This window comes from Panthera uncia (genome assembly GCF_023721935.1).
Source record: "Panthera uncia isolate 11264 chromosome B3 unlocalized genomic scaffold, Puncia_PCG_1.0 HiC_scaffold_1, whole genome shotgun sequence".
In the NCBI taxonomy this organism is placed as follows: Eukaryota; Metazoa; Chordata; class Mammalia; order Carnivora; family Felidae; genus Panthera; species Panthera uncia.
The window spans coordinates 86,844,181-86,863,527 of record NW_026057582.1 but is presented as its reverse complement, the minus strand read 5'-3'; the positions used below and the strand labels follow the sequence as shown (position 1 = coordinate 86,863,527).

The 19,347-nt window shown below is 52.9% G+C and overlaps 2 protein-coding genes across 6 annotated transcripts in view; one reads left to right on the top strand and one right to left on the bottom strand.

Annotated features, from left to right (window-relative positions):
* Positions 1–15,494, top strand: part of SHF (Src homology 2 domain containing F) — a 28,576-nt gene extending 13,082 nt beyond the window's left edge. For 2 of the 5 annotated variants that reach the window (XM_049613565.1, XM_049613567.1), the window contains 6 exons: positions 4,906–5,047; positions 7,277–7,483; positions 9,335–9,475; positions 10,730–10,901; positions 11,047–11,166; positions 14,692–15,494. In XM_049613565.1, the coding sequence (XP_049469522.1) occupies positions 4,906–5,047; positions 7,277–7,483; positions 9,335–9,475; positions 10,730–10,901; positions 11,047–11,166; positions 14,692–14,878 (969 nt within the window). In that variant the 3' untranslated portion in view covers positions 14,879–15,494. Of the gene's footprint in view, positions 1–2,370; positions 2,760–4,905; positions 5,048–7,276; positions 7,484–9,334; positions 9,476–10,729; positions 10,902–11,046; positions 11,167–14,691 lie in introns of those variants that run through there. The other 3 variants (XM_049613568.1, XM_049613564.1, XM_049613566.1) reach the window with 3 other exon arrangements.
* A 1,537-nt stretch (positions 15,495–17,031) lies between these two features.
* Positions 17,032–19,347, bottom strand: part of DUOX1 (dual oxidase 1) — a 35,939-nt gene continuing 33,623 nt past the window's right edge. Inside the window, exons 19-21 of the mRNA XM_049614131.1 lie at positions 18,838–18,993; positions 18,466–18,594; positions 17,032–17,811 (exon numbers count right to left, since the gene is read on the bottom strand). Of these exons, the coding sequence (XP_049470088.1) occupies positions 17,689–17,811; positions 18,466–18,594; positions 18,838–18,993 (408 nt within the window). The 3' untranslated portion in view covers positions 17,032–17,688. The remainder of the gene's footprint in view (positions 17,812–18,465; positions 18,595–18,837; positions 18,994–19,347) is intronic.

The following is a 19,347-nucleotide window of genomic DNA, read 5'->3' as shown; positions in this document are numbered from 1 at the left end:
TTATTATCCCCAGGTTCTATCTAGGGAAACTGAAGCACAGCAATGTTGAGTCACACTTGCATGGTTTCACAGCTAGTAAGGAGAGCCCAGGTTCACAACCAGGCAGCCTGACTACAGACTGGCTACCAATGCCAGGCCCTGGGACCTTGCACCTGAGAGGGGCCCTGCAGACAGGAAGCATTCACTAAGTATTTGTTAATGAACAAGGGGAAGGAGACTCAGAGAAGGAATGAAGAGTGCATTCTGTGCTGAGTTCGCCATTACCTGAATGCTGAAGGCCAGCACTTGCCACCGAATCCAGGGCCACAGATGTTGTCAACATCGATTGTATGTCTGTGACATTTGAATGTTTTACAAGCATGGCATCTCTCTGTAATTAGAAAAAGATGATATAACAAATTCATTGCATGTGAATGAGTTTCCATGGCAGATAAAACTGGAAGGGCTATTCCAAGAAGTGGGAACAGAGGGTGCAAAAAGTCTGATCTTGAGAAAGGTAAATGGTATACCTTTTCCTAAACTGACAGACTTTCAGTGGAAAAAGGACTTCACAGTTAAATACTTTGAAGAAATGCTGAGTTAAACAAAATTAGCTGTCATGAGTTTTAAGGTCTTATTTATTTATTTGGGAGAGACAGAGTGATCGGGGAAAGGGTAGACAGAGAGGGAGAAGAATCCCAAGCAGGTTCTGTGCTGCCAGCGCAGGGCCTGATGCGGGTCTTGAACCCACGAAAGTGTGAGATCGTGACCTGAGCCAAAACCAAGAGTCTGGTGCTTAACTGATTGGGCCTCACAGGCACTCCCATGCTAAAGTGTATTTTAAATCTACAAGCAGCAGAGAGAAGATGCTACATTTCCTAAATTCTCTGGAAAATCTGCAGCAAGGCACTGAGAGTCAGGACACCTGGGTGTCTCTACTGCTGCAGGCCATGCACCCCACCAAGCACCTAAGCTGTGGGCTGTAGTGTCTGAATATAAGAGATCATCATCAGGGCTAACATTTGCTGAACACTGACTCCATTCCAGCTTCTGAACTAAGGATTTCTATATTCATTTTCCTCTTCCCAATCCTCTGACATAGGAACTAATACCATCCCCATTCTACAGGTAAAAAACCAGGGGCTCCCAGACATTAAGTGTCAACAAGAAATGGAGGAAAAGGGGCAGTGGTAGACTTTGGGGACCTTGCAGAGCCCAAATCCTGTGACACATGCCCCCCCACCTTGCTCCACCTGGACACACAAGCTCCATGGACATGGTCAGGAACTCATAGCCAGCTCCAGCTGCAGAGCGGAAGGTCAAGCCAGATGGTGGGCCTAACAGTCACCTCAGGAGAGGCTTAAGCAGGAAGGAGAGTGAAAGCATGACAGCTGCTGTGGGAGGGGCACTGCCCAATTGGAACAGGCACAAGAGCTGGGTCTGGAGGCACCCTGCTGGATGGCAGGAGGGAGGGGATCTGGTTGGCAGGAGGCAAAGGGGGCCCTTTGGGCAGCAGCTACTTGCCTACTAGTTTGGAAGTATTTCAGCATTTCAGTAGCATTCTGTCTACCACACTGTTTGCCGAAATATTAGCCCTGTTTTTAGATACTTTCCCTGCCAGTTCTTTCACCTCTGCCCTTGAATCAGAGGCTTGGATTCCCTTTCAAATGTCGATTCTCCTGACAGCCTGCTCCTACAGCTGCTACTGGTTGGTCAGAATGGTCAGAGTTGGGGCAATTGGGGATCTGAGAGTCTGTGTCACCCCAGAAGATAGAGTCTGAGGAGAGGGAGGCCTTTCGAGCATCCAGTAAATGTGCATTGAGCACCTACCGTGTGCCAGGCCCTGTGATGGATGTGGTATACAATAGTAAGTACAGCAGAGTCAGGTAAAGGTCCTATAAACAAAATAAATCATGGTGGAGCAAAGGTGTCAGAAGCCTGCAGAGGCAGCTTTTCCCTGCTGAGCAGTTTTGCCTCTGCACATGATCTAGAAGCCACTGGGAAGGCAGGCCTGGCCTCTGACAGGGATCCTCTGTGCCCAGGATGGGTGTCCATCTTGCCAACCTTTCCAGCAGGAGTTTCTGCCTCTGCTCCTGACTCCCAGCCCTGTGGGTGGCTTCTCTGGGTGACCCGCCCAGGGTGGGGGGCTAGGTTTTCCTGGAGCAGGGTGTGGAGTCAGGGATGGAACAGAGGAGCCATTGAGCTGCCTACAGAGCTGCCACCTGGGTGCCCACAGGCACCGTGGGCTGGCACTGGGGAGGCCCACGCTGGCTGGGAGGGGTCACAGCTCGAGCACCAGCCAGGATTCCAGTGGGAAGGGCACTGGCTTGGGAGGGAAGGGCTAGGGTGCTCTGTAAAGTTGGGGTTGCTGGGCTTGGCCAGGTACTTCTCACTGAGCAGTTTCCCAGGATTCAATGCCCCCCTCCCCAACCAGATTCGTGATTCCTTTCTTTTCCTAATAAACAAGGAAAAGTGGTTCCTTTGTCCATTCTTCCTGTTTTATGTGAACTAATTTAACAAGTATCTACTAAATACTTTCAGGCGCAGGGAATTTAGAGTAAACGTGTTTCCTACCCTCAGGAAGCTCACAGTCTGTAGGAAGGAGATAAAATAAGTGTTTATGACACAATAATAGCCCAGCACAGAGGCACCTAAGCATACCTGCAGGGAGAATGGAAAGGCTTTCTGAAGAAAGAAAATAATCTAATCCGGGCAGAGGGAAAGTAAGAAAGCATAGAGCTTTCAGGTAACAAAGTAATCCATGGTGGGTAGGGAGAAAGGTAAGAGGAAAATAGAATCTTTAAATCCCTTTAACTTTGGGCTTTTTTTTTTTCTCTTTAATAATTATTTAATTTTGAGAGAGAGAAAGAGAGAGCATAGGGCAGGGGAGGGGCAGAGAAAGAGGGAGACCCAGAATCCAAAGCAGGCTCTAGGCTCTGAGCTGTCAGCACAGAGCCCAACGCAGGGCTTGAACCCACGAACTACAAGATCATGACCTGAGCCGAAGATGGCTGCTCAACTGACTGAGCCACCCAGGTGCCACTACTTTGGGCTTTTTCTTGTGGGCATTACACGGTTTAAGGATAACACGTTCATTGATTCAGTTACTAAGTAGCTGCCACATAGAAGCATGAGGCTGGGTGCCAACTGCCAACTCCAGAGTCCCCTTTGGTCAGGCGGGTGGGGCTGTGAGTGCTAGTTGGCCTAGGAGGAAGCAGCTTGGGGTGGGAGTGGATTTCTTGTCTCTACTTCACGGAAGAAAGAGGACTAGGGGTAGAGGGCTCCATGGGGAGATAGGCAGTGATCTAGTAGAAACATTCTTCTAGTACCTACTGTGTGCCAGATGCTACAGCTGGAGAGACAGAAACAGGAAAGAACTCTAAGCAGGTGGATGATATGGTGGTGGGGATGGGATGACCTGAGATGGTGGTCTTCTCAGACGCAGGTAGAGATTTGAGGGAGGTGAAGTTGCTAGGGGGCTTGGGTGGAACAAGATAGAACAAGGTGGGAGCTGAGGAACCGAAGGAAGAGATGGTAGGAGTTGTTCGGGATGTGCTTCAGAGACCCCTACAGGGCTCATACAGGCCTCAAGAAACATGCAGGAGTGGTCTCTGTAGTAGGCAGTTTCCTTTCTCCATCTCTGCCTTGCTAGGATCCTAGATCCACTGACCCAGGGCAGGGGGTCACCCCACAGCGTCCCTGCTCAACTGGCTCCCAGAGTCCTGGTCTGGCCCAGACCCAAAGCCTACACTAAGAATGGGGGAGAGGCAGGATTGGCCCCTCCTTGTGCCGCAGGCCCCAGAGCCACCTCTTGTCAATGCCTGTCAACTCAGTGTGCAGTTCTTCCCCTGAGGTGCTGGCAGCCCTGGGTGGGCTGGGTTCTGTCCCCGCCTCAGCCTCCCCCCTTCCAGAAGCCTGTGCCCAGCTTGGAGAAAGGCTCTATTGTCCTCAGCTGCACCCCGCCCTGAGCACCTTGAGCTCTTACTAAGGGTGTGTGGCTTACAGTTCACTCTGCCTTGACTAGGAGCAGGTACAGAGGGGTAGTCATGAGCCACTTGTAGGGGAGACAAGAGCAGTGTGGGATGTGGTGGGCCAAGGCAACACCTTTCCTGTTCCTGTCCTCTAGGAGCCAGGAGATTTCAGAAAAGCCCAAATCCTGGCTTTCCTCAGGGCTGTCCTATAAAGTGGCCTCTCTCCCAGGATGGCCAACTTGCCCACTGGTGGCAGGTTGGCAGCATAATTTTGCACAATCCTGGTTCCTCCACTTAAGAGAAATGGTCTTGGGCATGTTGTTCCCTACCTGCCCTGAGCCTCCATTTCCTTAAAATGAGGATAATAATACCCACATGGCATTGTGATGGATGTTGTGAGGATAAACCAACAGAAATGTGCCATAAAGTGAGTACTTAGCCTTTCTTTTCTCGATGGTCAGCAAATTTTTCTTTGTTCAGCATCTGGGAATGAACTTCTAGGCATGAACCATGAGTCCGTGGTCCTCTGAGTCACCTGCTGCTCCCTGCTTGTTCTTTGAATTCCCCCACCACCTTTGTAACCAGCTCTCTGATTTAATTCCTTCTGTTGAACCACCTGGTGTTGAACACCTCTGTTGCCCTTCCTGGACCCTGACTGAGGCAGGCCTTAAGGCCCAGAGATTCATCCTGGCAATGTAACCTAAGGAATGGCCCAGGAGCACAAAATTAACAGAAAAGAAAGATCTCCCACTCTGTTGGCAGCCTAGTAGGGGAGCCCTGCAAAGGAATATCCAAAGCTTGTCCCCATCTAAGCTCAGAGCCTTCCCTTGGATGCCTCAGGCTCTGTGTCTAAGACATTCTGCCCAGGAGTCATTCCCACGGACATAGCATCTGGGGAGAAGCAGATGTGTCTCTCAGATGTCTGAAGTCTGCTCTTCTCACTGTCTTCCCACAGTTGGCAATCCTAGAAGACTATGCGGACCCATTTGACGTTCAGGAGACTGCTGAAGGCCCAGCAGGAGCTTCAGGAGCTCCAGAGAAGGTCCCTGAAAATGATGGCTACATGGAGCCCTATGAGGCCCAAAAGATGATGGCTGGTGCGTGATGGAGTCAGGAGTGGGGGATTGCTCCCTGAAGCCTGGGTATTTGTACAACAGGCCCTGGGACCTACAAGTTTAAGGACTGATCCTATGGTCCCTTTACTGGGTCCTCGGGGACCATGGGTCCACTATGGACCCCCTTGGGTCCTTGGCCACTGCCTTCAAGAGAGTCACTTTGGAGAAGGAGCAGTGACTTGTGATGCCTGATACATGAAGCAGTAGGGAAGGCTACACACCAAAGGTCAGACAGATAGAACTAGGATAGTTAGGAAGGGAAAGATAATGGTGTGGGCTGGGGGTCATGGAACCCAAAAATAAAATCATTAGGTTTAAAGAAGGTAGTGAGTTTGAGATGATGTGATGTTGACGTGAAACATCTTTATGGCAGTTGGAAACACATGGCTAGAGAAGCAAATGCAATGCACGTGAGACTGGGCAAGCATGTCGAGAAATGGGCACAGGGAGCAATGAATAAAACCTGGCCCTGGGGAACAGAGCAGAAGTCAGGAGACGATCCAGGGAAAGAAATGAATGGGGGTGATCAGAGAGGAGAAAAGGGGTGAGTCAGGCCAAGCCAAGGTCCCAAGGCAGGATGAAAGGAAGGTTTGTTCAAGAGCAGATAGTTTTAGTGTTGGGCATACCAGAGAGCCAAGATGAGAGTGGCCAAGAGGGGCAGTGAAGGGCTTCAAAGGCTGGAATGAGGCATTTGGACTTGCTCCAGAAGAGGAGGGGAACCTTGTGGATTCTTAAGCAAGAAAGAAATAGGACAAATATGGCGTGTAAGGGGATTACTGAGGCTTCGGTGTACAGAACAGACTAGAAGAACTGGGCATCAGAAAGATGAGTTAGTAGTTGTAGAAATTGTTGAGGCTTTAAGGGACCAACAACACCACTTTCCTCCTCTCCTGAGCTTGGAAATAATTGAGAAATAAGATTAAGGAAACAGATGAAGATGAGAATGTCAGCTTTATTCCTGATAAAGTAGACTGGAGAACACAACTCAATTCTGTCTCCACAATGAGCTTCTTAATACCTCACAGAATTAAAATGGGGCTTGGGCTTGCTCAGGCTTGTGCCATGCAGGACAGCTATAGGCCCCTTCACGGGGGCAGGAGGAGAAAGAACCAGAAGGCAGAGCTGAGAAAGAGAGCGAGCATCCACTGGTGATCAGATAAGCTGCTCCCCTCCTTGGGAGAGGGGGGAGGGGTGGAGCTGTCAGCAGTGTTATTCCATGGAGCTCATGGAAACGTGAGCCTGTAGAGTAGAGGTTCGCCCTAGTCAGGGGCGAGGGTCATCAGGTACTGGTGGTGAACACATGGGATTTAGAGAGATGAAGGAAGACCAGGACCGTGGAGAGCAGTGTAGTGGACAGAAATGAGGAAAGTGGGAGTGGGAGGGTGGCTACCCTATTTAGGTCAGAGAGGTGAGTACCCCTAGGAGGCCCACAAATGCCCTGGTATTGGATGTGAAAATGAGCACATTTTTCTGGGGGAGTAGCTCCATGGCTTTTATTCAGTTTTCACTGGGGTCAGTGATCCCAAAAAGAAAATCACAGAACAGACCAGACTAGAAGAACTTCTGGGGAAAGAGGAGAGTTTGAAATGCTGAAATGAAAAATCTTGATGGCAACTGGAAGTGTGTAGGTTGCCATGAAACAGACAGGGCAAGGAGTGAGGGCGGGAAGAGATGAAGACCTGGTTCTGGGGAACAGAGACCAAGAGAGGGTCCAGGGAAAGAGACCTAACAGGTGATCAGAGAGGAGAACCATGAAAATGACTTATCAAAAGAGACAGTTTCAAGGAGGAAGTGATCAGCAGTGTCTGAGCAACAAAGAAGGATTTTCTGATTGTCCAGTGACAGTACTTGGGACACAAAGAAAGAATTGGAGCTGGGTAGCCAAGAGGAGGTGGATTAGGAGAGGACCCTGCTTCAGTTTCCTAACTGTGTCAGCCTCATTTCCCAAGCCCTTGCTGGCCATCAAAATATCTTTTTTTCTGTCCTTCACACTGGTGCTTCTCTGCCCCTGCCTCCATTGGATCCCATGCTTTTGGAACCCCAGAGGTGTTTTGAGGGCAAGGGACCCTGGATGTGTGGCCACTGGGCCCCTAGAGCCAATGGCATCTCCTCTGCAGGAGGCATGGTGTGATGCTGAGGGGCACTGCCAGAGGAGCTGAGCCAGGCAGTGGGGGCTGTTCTCACACCTCCCCTTCTGCCTTGCCCTGGCAGAGATCCGGAGCTCCAAGGAGACAGCAGCTCAGCCCCTGCCTCTGTATGACACGCCCTATGAGCCAGAGGAGGAGGGGACCACCCCAGAGGGTGAGGGGACCTCCTGGCCCCGGGAGTCCCGTCTGCCAGAGGATGATGAGAGGCCCCCTGAGGAGTATGACCAGCCCTGGGAATGGAAGAAGGAGCGGATTTCCAAAGCCTTTGCAGGTAAGCCCTGGGTGGAGAGAGTGGGTCTGCTGGGGCCTCTAAACAACTCTCCAGGTTCAGGGGAGTGGGAGGAGTGGACCCCAGGGGCTGGAGGAGGCCCAGGAGCTAGGCTCAGGGGAAGTGTAGTTGAGTCTGCACCACAGAGATTGGTGAATTGGGCAGTGTGGTTGCAGCACCGTGTGCAGGGTCAGGGAATGGGCATGGGGGAAAGATGAAGGTGTCTCCCTACATCACCATCTCTTGGAGGCCAAGAGGCTTAGGCCACTTCTGTTTTTTGAGAGAGTGGGTACGTTTTATTTATTTTTTTGTTATTTTTCTAAGTTGATTTATTTTGAGAGACAAAAATGCACGAGCAGGGGAGTGCAGAGAAAGGAGAGAGAGAGAGAGAGAGAGAGAGAGAGAGAGAGAGAGAGAATCCCAAGCAGGCTCCACGCTGTCAGCACAGAACCCAATGCAGGGCTCGATTTCACAAACCGTGCAATCATGACCTGAGCCAAAATCAAGAGTTGGACGCTCAACCAACAGAGCCACCCAGGTGCCCCATGGGTATGTTTTAAAATAAAGAAATTCCAAACAAAATGATAAAACTTGTGGCATACATTAAATACTTACACTTAACAAAAGAAGGCGTTTAACACTCTAGACAATGAGAACAGCTGTGTGTGTAATCTTTAGAGATACCAGCCCTGAATTAGAGAGCTGAGTCTCCCAGTAGCAAGCTGTGCCAGACCAGGGGTGTATAGGCTCCAGGGGGACATCTGAGAAGCAGGAACCCATAGGGCGAGGGAGGCTATGAGAGATCCCCTTTGCTGAATGAAGATTAGGTGTCTCCTGTACCAAGCACCCTAGTGCCTATCCCAGGCCTGGAGTCCAACACGGGGGGTAGGTGTGTTGGTGGTCTGAGTGGGTGGCGCTACAGCCTGGGGAGCCTGGAGAGAGCTTTAGCCCCGGGATCCTTGATTCAGGGAGAATGTAAAGGATTTAAATGCCATGAGACTTCATTCCCACTTTCATGTCCCCCTTACCCTTCCTTGGGCAAGGGGCTCATCCTGGAGCTGGACTCAGCTATCCTCTGGGTCCTCCCCACCCTGGCAGCCAGACTGGGAAACCACAGGTTTCTAATTTGTTTCCTGTAAAGCGTGCACCATTGAGGATGGCCCGTTTATCTCCAGAAGTCTCCTTGGAGAATCAATACTGTTTGGATTGCTTAATGGGAAAATCTATGCTCGTCATTAGGAAACCTCGTTAGCAGTCCTGCAGCCGCCAGTGGCATCACCCTTCTAATTGTCAAGGCTCAGGATTGAGGGTGTGGGGGGTAACTTTCAATAAATATCTGCCCCCACATCTGAGTATTCCTGACAGCCTGGAGCTGGGCTGTCTTGGTCCTGCTGCCCATGAGTTCCCAGGCTGTGGGGAAAAGGAGGAAGGGAGGCAGGTCTGAGGGTGTCAGGAGGCTGTGGGAACCTGGGTGTGGTGCTGGGAGGTGTGGGCAGCTCCTTGTTCCTCTTTTCCTCCTTTCCTGGTCCCTTTGGGCCCTGGAGGCCTGTGAGAGTTCAAATGAAGGGGACCCACACGGCTGGCAGGGCAAGACTCTGCTTCCTGCTGTTTGCTACCTGTGCCTCCCACCCTTTGACTAAGCTAGCCTAGTGTGGGTGCTGTGGCTCCACTCAACCCTCTGAGAGTCCTGTTCCCCCCTCAGAAGCACCCCTGCCTCTGCTCCAACCCTCCTCCTTTCTAGGCTATCCTGTGTCCTGGCTCTGGGTTTTGGTGTCTCAACCTCTGCCTCTTTCTGTCTCTCTCTCTGTCTCTGTCCCTGTCTGTGTCTTTTCTCCCTGCTGCTACTGGCTCCAGTTGACATTAAGGTCATCAAAGACCTACCTTGGCCTCCACCGGTGGGACAGCTGGACAGCAGCCCCTCCCTGCCTGATGGGGACAGGGACATCTCCGGTCCAGCCTCACCCCTCCCTGAGCCCAGCCTGGAGGACGGCAGCGGTGGGTCCTGTGGGGGCTTCTGGCCAGGGTGACATGTCCTCTCACCCTTCAGGCCCTGTGGCGTGGGTTGCAGGAGCTGAAGTGGGGCAGGGTCTGAAGAACCCAGGAAGAATCCCCCATGTCCTGGAGGAAGAAAGAAGGGACAAAGTACACATTCCTCATTCCTCCCAAAGGTGTGGGGAAGGTGTCTCCTAAAGGAGATATTTCCGAGTATCTTCCTCACCATGCCACAGAAATCCACCATTTTAAATTCACTTTTCTGTATAGGATTTTGCCTGACTCCTTCCCTGATCCATGAGCAATGCAAGTAATTCTTGAGGTGGGGTGATGCTAGCACAGGAAGTGTCTGACTCCTTAGAGTAAGGGAATGGTCTGATCCTTGCATCTGGTGACAGACTGTAAGGGCTTAAAAGTGCTACAAGGAGAGAAAAAGTCCAAATAGGTAGAAAGGAAGCGCTGAACACTTCATCTGTGTTTAGTTTTGTACCAAATGGGCAGCCAAGGGTGTGTGTGAGCACCCATTTGTATTTGTGCCTGAGTGTGAGGAGTATTTTGTAAATACAGAATGAAGGAGGGTCTCTGTCGCCTGTGCGTGTGTGCCTGTGCCTTTTGTGGCCCACTGACTTCAGTCCTCCCTTGTGCTGGCTCAGTGGTCAGGCCTGCCCTGGTCTGGGAGGACAGAGCCGCCTCAGCTGGGTTTCTCTGGGTGGGGGCAGGGAGCCTGTGGGCAGCAGCCTTCAAGGCGGGGGAGGGGCGGGCTGGCTGGCGGCTTTGGGCAGGATTAGCCTGTCAGGATGGCACCAAGGGGAATCAGATAATTGTTCTCAAATCGATAAGTCATTTCTACAGAATGGCTTGGCAGGGTGATTTGGAGAACGGTAATGAACTCTGAGGAGGAGAACGAAACAATATTATCAGCACTGAAGCCACGGGAGGGGGAATAGAATAGGGGAAGGCAGGCAGCTGCTCCAGAGGGAGAAGTTTAAGTGGTTTCTCGTGTTGCTCCTCTCCCCTCTCCTGCCACAGCATGGGGACTGGCAGGCCCCATGTGGCATAGGAGGGCTGAGCCCCATCCCAACTGGGGAGTGGATCCAGGATTCTATCCCTAGAGCCAGTCAGGCCCAGGAGCAGATCTTGCCCTTTCAGAACATTCCTTTGACCCCTTTGGGCAGAAAATGGGGGTTGTGCACTGGTTACTCTATAAGGCCCTATGTCTAGGGTTCTCAGAGACTATGACTGGTATATTCCCCACAGCCCAATTTGAAGGATCTGAGAAGAGCTGCCTGTCACCTGGCCGGGAGGAGAAGGGGCGGCTACCTCCCCGACTCTCTGCAGGGAACCCCAAGTCAGCCAAGCCCCTAAACGTGGAACCCAGCAGCCCCCTGGGGGAGTGGACAGACCCAGCACTGCCTCTGGAAAACCAGGTGTGAGTGTCTGTGTCCAGCTGGGGACTCTCTCCCCCTCCCTTCCCCTCCTGCCACCAGCTTGCCTGCAGGGGACACCCAGAATGGGTGGGCCTGGACGGCGAGGGACCCAGCAGAGATGCCCCCCTTCCTCTCTCTCATCCTCAGCTGGTACCACGGGGCCATCAGTCGAACAGATGCCGAGAACCTGCTCCGCCTGTGCAAAGAGGCCAGCTACCTGGTGCGCAACAGTGAGACCAGCAAGAATGATTTCTCCCTGTCCCTCAAGTGAGTAGGGGTGGGCCAACTAGCAGCTTTAGGCAGGATTAGCCTGTCAGGATGGCACCAGGGGACTCCATGGGAAGACAACCAGCAGGATAGAAGACTCCCAACATTCCCCCATGCCCAACTAACCTGGGGAGAATTCCATCCCCATGAACATTTGCTGACTCTGGGCCAAGCCCTGGGGATCTGGAGCAGTCTGAGGCTCAGCCCCAAATCTCAAGTAGCTCAGAGTCCATTAGAGGAAACAGCCAAGCTAGTGTCCAGCTCACAAAGGTTCAGCCACTTACTAGCCGTGTAGCCTGGAATCCTCTTAACCTCTCTGAGCCTCAGTTTCCTTAATTATAAAATGGGGAAATAATAACATCTACCTTATGGAGAAGGATCAAATGAAATAATATATGGAAGACACTTAACATGGTGCCAAGTGCTAAATAAATTATCACCATCATCTTTTTTAATGGAAGCCCAAGATGTTCTTGAAGGACAAGCAAGGAGAGGGGAAGTGTGCCTGAGGGAGTCTATAGGGTGAGGTGGAGGCTGGGTCCTGGGAGGAGGGTAGAGCAGTGGACACAAAGCTATTGTTCACTCTGAAGAAGTGGGCAGGAGGTCTGGGTGCCAGTGGCTGATAACTGAGTTTTAAAGGATCCTGGAAGAGGAGGAGGAGGCAGGGCCCTCCCCTCCCATCAGCCTTCCTTCTAGGGAGAGGATATACACAGGCCAGCATTGGCCTCCCAGGCCTTCCTGGCAGAGTGACCAGTCCTCCGTTTGGCACCCAGGAGTAGTGCCTGGTAGAGCCTGCACTCCGCATGGCAGCCTTTCAGAATCCTGTGTCCATTCACATCCTGCCATCACTACTGGGACATCTGTACCACATCCTACCACATTTCCTGGGGGCATTAGAGTACATATATACTCCCTCTTCAAGCAAATATATACAGAGATTTGGGACCACTACACAGTTACATTTGAGGATAATTATTCAACTTCAACTAAAAGATGATGGGGGAAATGCCAGAATATAGTCAAATAACCTGAATTTTATTCTTGGGCTTAATAAAACTAGCTATGTGACCCTAGGCAAATCATGGAGCCTCTCTGGGCCTTGGTTTCTCTCTTTGCAAAATGCATTGATGGATTTAGGTTTCTTGAAACTCTCATACTCTGGGAATCTGCAAATTATCATAAAGTCAAAGGAGCATTTAGATAATGTTCATCTGTCAAAAATTTGATTTATATAATACTAGGAATGTGTATTGCTTTAATAGTTAAGTTTCATAGAGCATCTACTCTGTGCCTAGCAGCATATACACCCTCTCCAAACCAACTACCAACCTGCAAGATCAATCTCTTTTTTGTAGACAGAAATAAATACAAAGAGGTGTGTGACTTGCTCAAGGCTGCTAGGTAATCAAGTGCCAAAAACAGGATTTGAACCCAGCTGAGTCCGCTACAAGAACCACACTATTTCATTGCATAGCTCCACCCCCTCATTCAGTGTGGTATAGTCCAGGTCTGGGGGAGAGACCTCAAAGGTCTGGCTCCTAGAGCAGAGCTGGGCTCTGCCTCAGCCTGGGGAGCAAAAGGGGGAGGCAGGCCTGGATGCCACTTCAGCTCAGGCTGATCTGGCCCCATCGACTGCCGGCTGCCAGAGCCTCGTTTACATATAAATGGCTTCTCTGAAATACAATTATGGTTTCTCTACTCTCTGTAATGGAAGGGCTTTCACTGGTAATTAAACAGCTTCCTCCAAAAGCCATGTCAGCCCTGGCCCTGCGGCCCAGCTAGTCCCACCCAGGCTCCAGAGGGTTGGGCAAGGGCTCCACTATGTCGTAACAGACCCTTGGGACTTTGCCCCAGGAGGTCTGTTATTCAGATGAATGTTTGCTGCCACTTAGTAGCCCTTTTGGGCCAGATCTGTCCCTCAAGGAGAAGATATAATGCAGTTTTGGGGAGAGGTGATTATCCCAAGTGGACTGTGGCTGGCCTCAAACTGTGAGAGGGTGAGGGAAGGCAGGGCCCAAGCTGCTGCCCACAGCCTTGGGCCTGGGCCATGCATAGGGCAGAAGGGAAGACTACTCACTGCCTCCCTTCTCTACCGCCCCCAGGGGCTGTACGTTTTCCTCAGGCCCTTAGCTCCTTTACACAGGGCCCGTGTGATCACTGTCAGCTTCAGTCACTATCTCAGGCTTACAGAAGAAGGATGCTCCTGCCCCCATATATGCCCAGCCTAGGGCCCCTGGCAGGCTTTAGAGCACTGTATCCTGGGGTGTTGCGGGGGAGGGGGTAGATTGGGAGGGTGGGTGATAAAGGCCTGTTTTATCCGCCCCCCCCATCCTTTCCTCCCTTCAGTCACCCACTTTCCTCTCCCCCACTCATTCACTTGTGGGCCCAGTGAAATGGGTCCAGTCAGAGCCCTCTTTGTACCCAGGCAGGGGAAGGAAAGGAGGTTTGCCAGCCTTACTTCAATATGAGGGTCCACCCTCACCAGTCCCACCAACCCTACCTCCCATACTAGCTTCTGAGCCTTGTACTTGTCCCCAAGTAGGCTCTGGCCAGGAGAGACAAGTATTCAGGCTTCAGGGCTCCCCTAAGCATTGCTTACCCCTTGCCTGTGGACCAAGCCTGTGGTGGCTTAGGCAAATGTTCTTACTGGGGCCCCACCCCCATGCTCTCTCTCTAAGGCTGAGGGTGTCCGGACCGCTGGGAGCTGGCCAGAGCTCTGAGCAGCAGGGCCCTTGTCTTGTGGGCAGGGCCAGGCACTAATGTTGATTTCCTGGATTATGTCAGGGAGATGAGAGAGGCAGTGGAGCGGTTCCTCTCTGAGGGAGGGAATGGAGCTGCAGCCTTACTGATGATGTCATCCCAGGCTGAAGGGATAGAGGAGCTTGGGGGCTTGGCTCAAGGCCAGTTATCAGGAGGGTAAAGGGATATCCCCAGGACAAGGCAGTTGAGCATTCCTGGATTTGGGAGGGACTTCCAGAGCAGCTCACTCCATCCCCTGGTTTCTTCGAGAGAGACAGAGAGAGAGAGAGAGAGAGAGAGAGAGAGCCTCAACCAAGATTCACTTTTGGTTGTCACATCTGTCCACACGCTGTCCTGCCAAGGATGTTTGTGTCTCCACGTGAGTCACTAGGAGCCCCCCACAGGTATCCTCCTCCACAGCTCAGGGATGGGGAAGGTAAACCAGTCCTGGCTAAATAGGCAGCAGGACACCCGTGCCTGGGTCCCAGGGTTTTTGGTGGGGAGAGCAGTCGCTCCAGTTTCCACTTGCACATGCCCTGTACACTCACTTACACACACATTCTTGGCACACCCGATGCCCTCAACACAAAGCCAGTGCCTCATGTTACCTACTCACAAAATCCCCTCTGCCTCCTCCCTGTTTTTCTGGACTGACCTCCACCTTCCCTAGTCACCTCCGCACACAGCTGGTTTGGAACAGCCACATTTGCTGCAGGACGAGGGGAGAAGAGGGGATGGGGACTGGAGAGGACCCCTACTCACCAGGGTCTCCTCTCCTCTTCCCAGGAGCAGTCAGGGCTTCATGCACATGAAGCTGTCCCGGACCAAGGAACACAAGTACGTGCTGGGCCAGAACAGCCCGCCCTTCAGCAGCGTCCCTGAAATCGTGCACCACTACGCCAGCCGCAAGCTGCCCATTAAGGGGGCCGAGCACATGTCCCTGCTCTACCCTGTGGCCATTCGGACTCTGTAGATGTGAGGGCGGGCACTGTGACAAATCTGGACCCAGCCCCGTGCCCATCCCCTGGCTGAGGGCTGTGGTCCTTCCCAGGGACAAGTTCTGTCAAACCTTTCTTCCCTTCTCCCTGAGAGCGAGTGGAAGCTGGAGATTCCTTAATTTATTCTAAAGGGGAAGCCCTACTGGGGCCTTGGAGTAAAAAGGTTGTCGGAGCTGAGGACAGAGGAATCCCTGGGGAGAAAGGATAGCCCCTGGAGGAAGGGGACTTCAGATCCGCTGGTGTCCTGAGGAGTTTAAGATCTGCAGCTCCCCGCCATTTTCGCCCTTAGGGCACAGATGGCGACCCCCCCACCCCTTCCCCACCACCTCCTTCCCCCTGGGTCAATGCGGGGTGGGGCAGGACGCGGTCCTGCGGGGCGCCCTGGCCATCTCTCCGCCTCCACCCCCACACCACCGGCGGGCTCCGTCCAGAGTCTGGTGAGGGGCTTGGGGAAGGAAGACCCCTAGGGTGGCGATAGCATTGAAGGTAGGGAAAAGAGGGGAAGGGCTCGGGATGGAGGGAACTTGCGCAGTCCCCGAGCCGCCCCGGCTCTCGGCCAGATGCAATAAATAAACCCAGTCCTGCCAGGCACAGCCGCGTCCGCGCCTCCAGCGCCGCTCCCCGGACTGCAGGGGGAGGGAAGAGGCGAAGCGAGCGCAATTCTGTTTATAAATCAGCTCCGGAGCAGACACAGGCCGGCTGTGAAAAGCACTTTAGAAGCATCAAGTTCCTTCTTTGACTAGATGTCAAAACATCCCCCGCCCGGGCTGGGGGCACCCGGAGCCGGCAGGCTGCGCGGCGCCCCTCCCCGCCGCGCCGACGATCGCGGCTCCCCAAGATCGCTTCCAATTTCCTGCCAACAGCCATTCGTCTGGGAGGAGGGGAGCCGCGGAGAGACAAAGAGGCAGCGCGCCAGGCGGGGGTAGCTGGCGGCTCTGCCACGCGGAAGCCGCGCACCCGCGGAGGCGGGAAAGCTGGCGCGGCCGGCTGCGCTTTCTTTCCAGAGGAAGCGGGGCTTGCCGCGCCTCCCCCATTCCCTGTAAGTCCGGCCCCTGGGAGACTTGCAGCCTGCAGGCCTGGGACCGGATCTGTCTTCGGACTGGGGTTTCGGGCTCGCGGAGGAGCCCGGCAGGGCCGTCCGCGCGCGCCCCCTGCTGGCTGTGCCGCGTGCCGTGGGCGCCAGGCCACACCCGCCCACGCCCTGGCGACGCCCCAGCCCCTGCCCGTAGCTAGAATGGCCAAGGCCCGTGGGCCCAGACCCCCGAGAATACCCACTGGGCCGCGGGTCGAAGCTGAGGTCAGCCCACCCCAGGCCCGCCCTCCTGCTTCCAAGGTCGAGATGAACAGAAGCTGCCCTATGGGGCTTAACAAACATCCGCTGCTGTGGGAGCGCACTATGAGAGCCTCTCCTTTCAGAACCTAAACCTTCCAAATGAAGTAAGAGTCATGGGATTTCGGCTTTCCTAATCCCATGGCCATTTTATCGAAGTCGAGGGTATGTGACCTGACAAATGTTAAGAATTCTGGGGAGACAATTGAAAGGCTTACTTGAAGTTGGGCACTGCTTTAGAAATTCCATCATAGAGGGCTGCCCTATCTTTACACTTGGAGGGTATTCAGTCACTTTGCAGATGAGAAAACAGGCTCAGAGACTTCGGGTGATGTACTCAGCATCCATCTTGCTTTCATCTCTTTACCTGGAAGACCCACGTAGGCACAGGTGCTCAACTCCTGTTGTTCAGAGAAGGGCTGGGAGTAGCAGAGGTCCTGGAGCAAGCCAGGCAAACTCTGGCTCCCTGTAGGTTCCTGCTCTGTCCTGCCACACATATCCCTACTTCGTGCCCCACACACCTTCTCCAGAACTCCTACCCCTTCTCTCTCTGCCTTTCCTGATCAGGCTTCAGAAATCTCACACTAGCCACCCTAAGAGGCCCTTTGTCAGGAAGGGTGCCCCTGAGCTGGGAAAGGAATCTCCATCTAGAGCACTTGGCCTTGGGCGGGTTCCTTTATTCAGCAGATACTGGCAAGTTCAGAGGACTGTCTGCACCAGCCTAGGTTACCTGGCTGGTTGAGTAGCTGCTTCTGCCAGTGCCTACCCCAATCTGGGGCAGAATACTGAAACCCAGAGGACAGAAATGTTGTTTATTTGTAAAGGAGACTACTTCAGTAGGAAGAAGACAGAAGGACTGAGGAGCACTACAAAGATAGTGGACTGGGTTCTGACTACAATACATGTTTAAAAACTGGGGAGAGCAGCTCAATTGTGCTGTTAGACTAGGATGCTAAAGGGGTTCCTGTAAATTTCTCTTTGCAGCTCCAGACTCTATGCCCTCCAAGGCATTTGCCAGTCCTTATGACAGTGGGAAGCCCCAGAGGAGGAGGAGGTTTTGGGGAAGGAGTTCCAAGATGCCAGCATCTGTGCTCTTACTTCATCCTTAGGCTCACAGCCCCCTTATACGCATATACACTGCTTGTCAGCTCCAGTCTTTTGATGTTTTTTCTTAGTTTGGAAGAAGAGGGGTCACTTTGCCCCAAAGCAATAATAGCTCTCCTACCTCCCAACCTCCGTTTCCCAGACAGTGTCTCCTACTTCTCCAGGCTGAGACATTCTGGACTCATATGGTCTGAATCCATATGGTGTGATTGACCATGACCACCTGGACTGAGGTGGGAGGGAGGAATGGGGGGAAAAGGCTGGGCAAGCCAGAAACAGGAAGTATAGAGTGAGGTGCAGGCCCAAATCTCTGCTCAGCTGTGCAGTGGGCAGAGCTCCTGGGCAGGAGACCTAAAAGTTCTCATAATGATGGGAGAAATGAGTCCGGTCCTGCCTGTTGATGAGCTGACAGGCCTTTTCCACATTCTTGGTCATGCCAGGGGGGCCACAGCTAAACACCCCAATCTTCCGGACCTGTTGGGGGAGGAAAACATGAAGGCTAACTCAGTGTCCAGAGGGAGGGCTGGCTCAGTGTTCATGTTGAAGACCAGCAAGAGTCCTTGGTGATGGCTCCTTCCATGTTTCTCATAAAGGTTTGCTTTGTACCATGTGTGGTGAGGGCTGGCTCAGTGTTTTTAAGTCTAGCTCAGTTTTGGTAGACTTGCTTCCTGTGGGTCCAACCTCTACCCCCTCCAAGGCATTTGTCAGCTTCAGGTGCAAGATAAGGGGCTGGGTTAATCAATGTTCAAATTAAAGGAGAGCTTAGTGTCTCACTGAGCGCTAACCCAATGTTCATGGTAAAGGTTAGCTCAGTGTCCAGGGTGAGGGTTGGCTCAGTATTAGTGGTAAGAGTAGCTCTGAGTTTATGGTAAGGACCAGCTCAGTCACTGAGCTGTTCCTTGTGGATAGGCATCATGGCTTCAGAAGTGGTAAGTCCCTGTCACCTGCCTCCTCCCTTAGCCCCCCAAGTAACCCCTACTTTTTTTCTGTTCAATTACCCCCACTTATCTCCCAGGTGATCACTTCTCACCAGAAGTCAATTCCTTCCCTCATGGAGCTGGTTTGGAAGGTTTGCTCAGACCTCAGATGATAAAGGCCAGGAGAACCTTGATATGGGGTGGGACTGACCTGTGGGTGGACCTCCTGCAGGGACTTGAAGAAGGGCTCGAAGGGGGGGCGGCCAAAGTGGGTGATGGAGCGCAGGCCCGTGAACAGACTCCGGTTCAGCACCTTCTGGAAGTGCCGCTCACAGATGTACTGGGGGCACAGGGGCAGATCAGGCCAAGGAAAATCAGGGTCACTGCCTAGCTCAAGTCAGCCTGCAGCCCAGGAGACAGGGAGTGGGTTGGGGAGGGATCTGGAGTCTGAGGATCAGGACCAGCATCTCTGTGCTTCCTGCCATCTGAGCCTGAGCTGTCCACCCACCTGCTTTGGCCATGTGTCTCACCCTGCCAACCCACATACCCACCTAGCTGCCCTGCCTGGCCGGCCCTGACATACCAGCATGGTGGTCCTGAGGTCAAACTTCTCAGCCAGCTGGGTGATGTAGATGTGCACGGACACCAGGTCCTGGCAGTCATTCTCCTCCACCTCCCGGATGATGTCAGCCAGCCACTCAAACTGCCGCTGGGTCCGTGTCACCCAGATGAAGTAGATCTGGGGATACATGGCTAGAGCTTAGGACTTGGCTCATCTCAGGCTCCCTATTTCCCGGGGATCCCCATAGCAATAGAACCCTCTGGTCTCAGTCAGCTTGTGCCTTTCCCCTGACAGCCTGGGGAGATGGAGTGTTGTGGGGCCAAACGATCAGGCTCTGGAGCGGGAGATGGAGTTACCCCAGGTCATGGAGAGGTAGAAGGGAATAATAATCTGGGGTGATGGAAAAGGACACTTGTCAAGTGAGCTGAAGGTCTAATGGGGTGGGAAGCCGCTTTTTCACACTGAGCTGGACCTGCCACTCCCTCCAATGGGCCCTCTTCAGGCTGCTGGGCTCCCAACCAAACCTAGCCC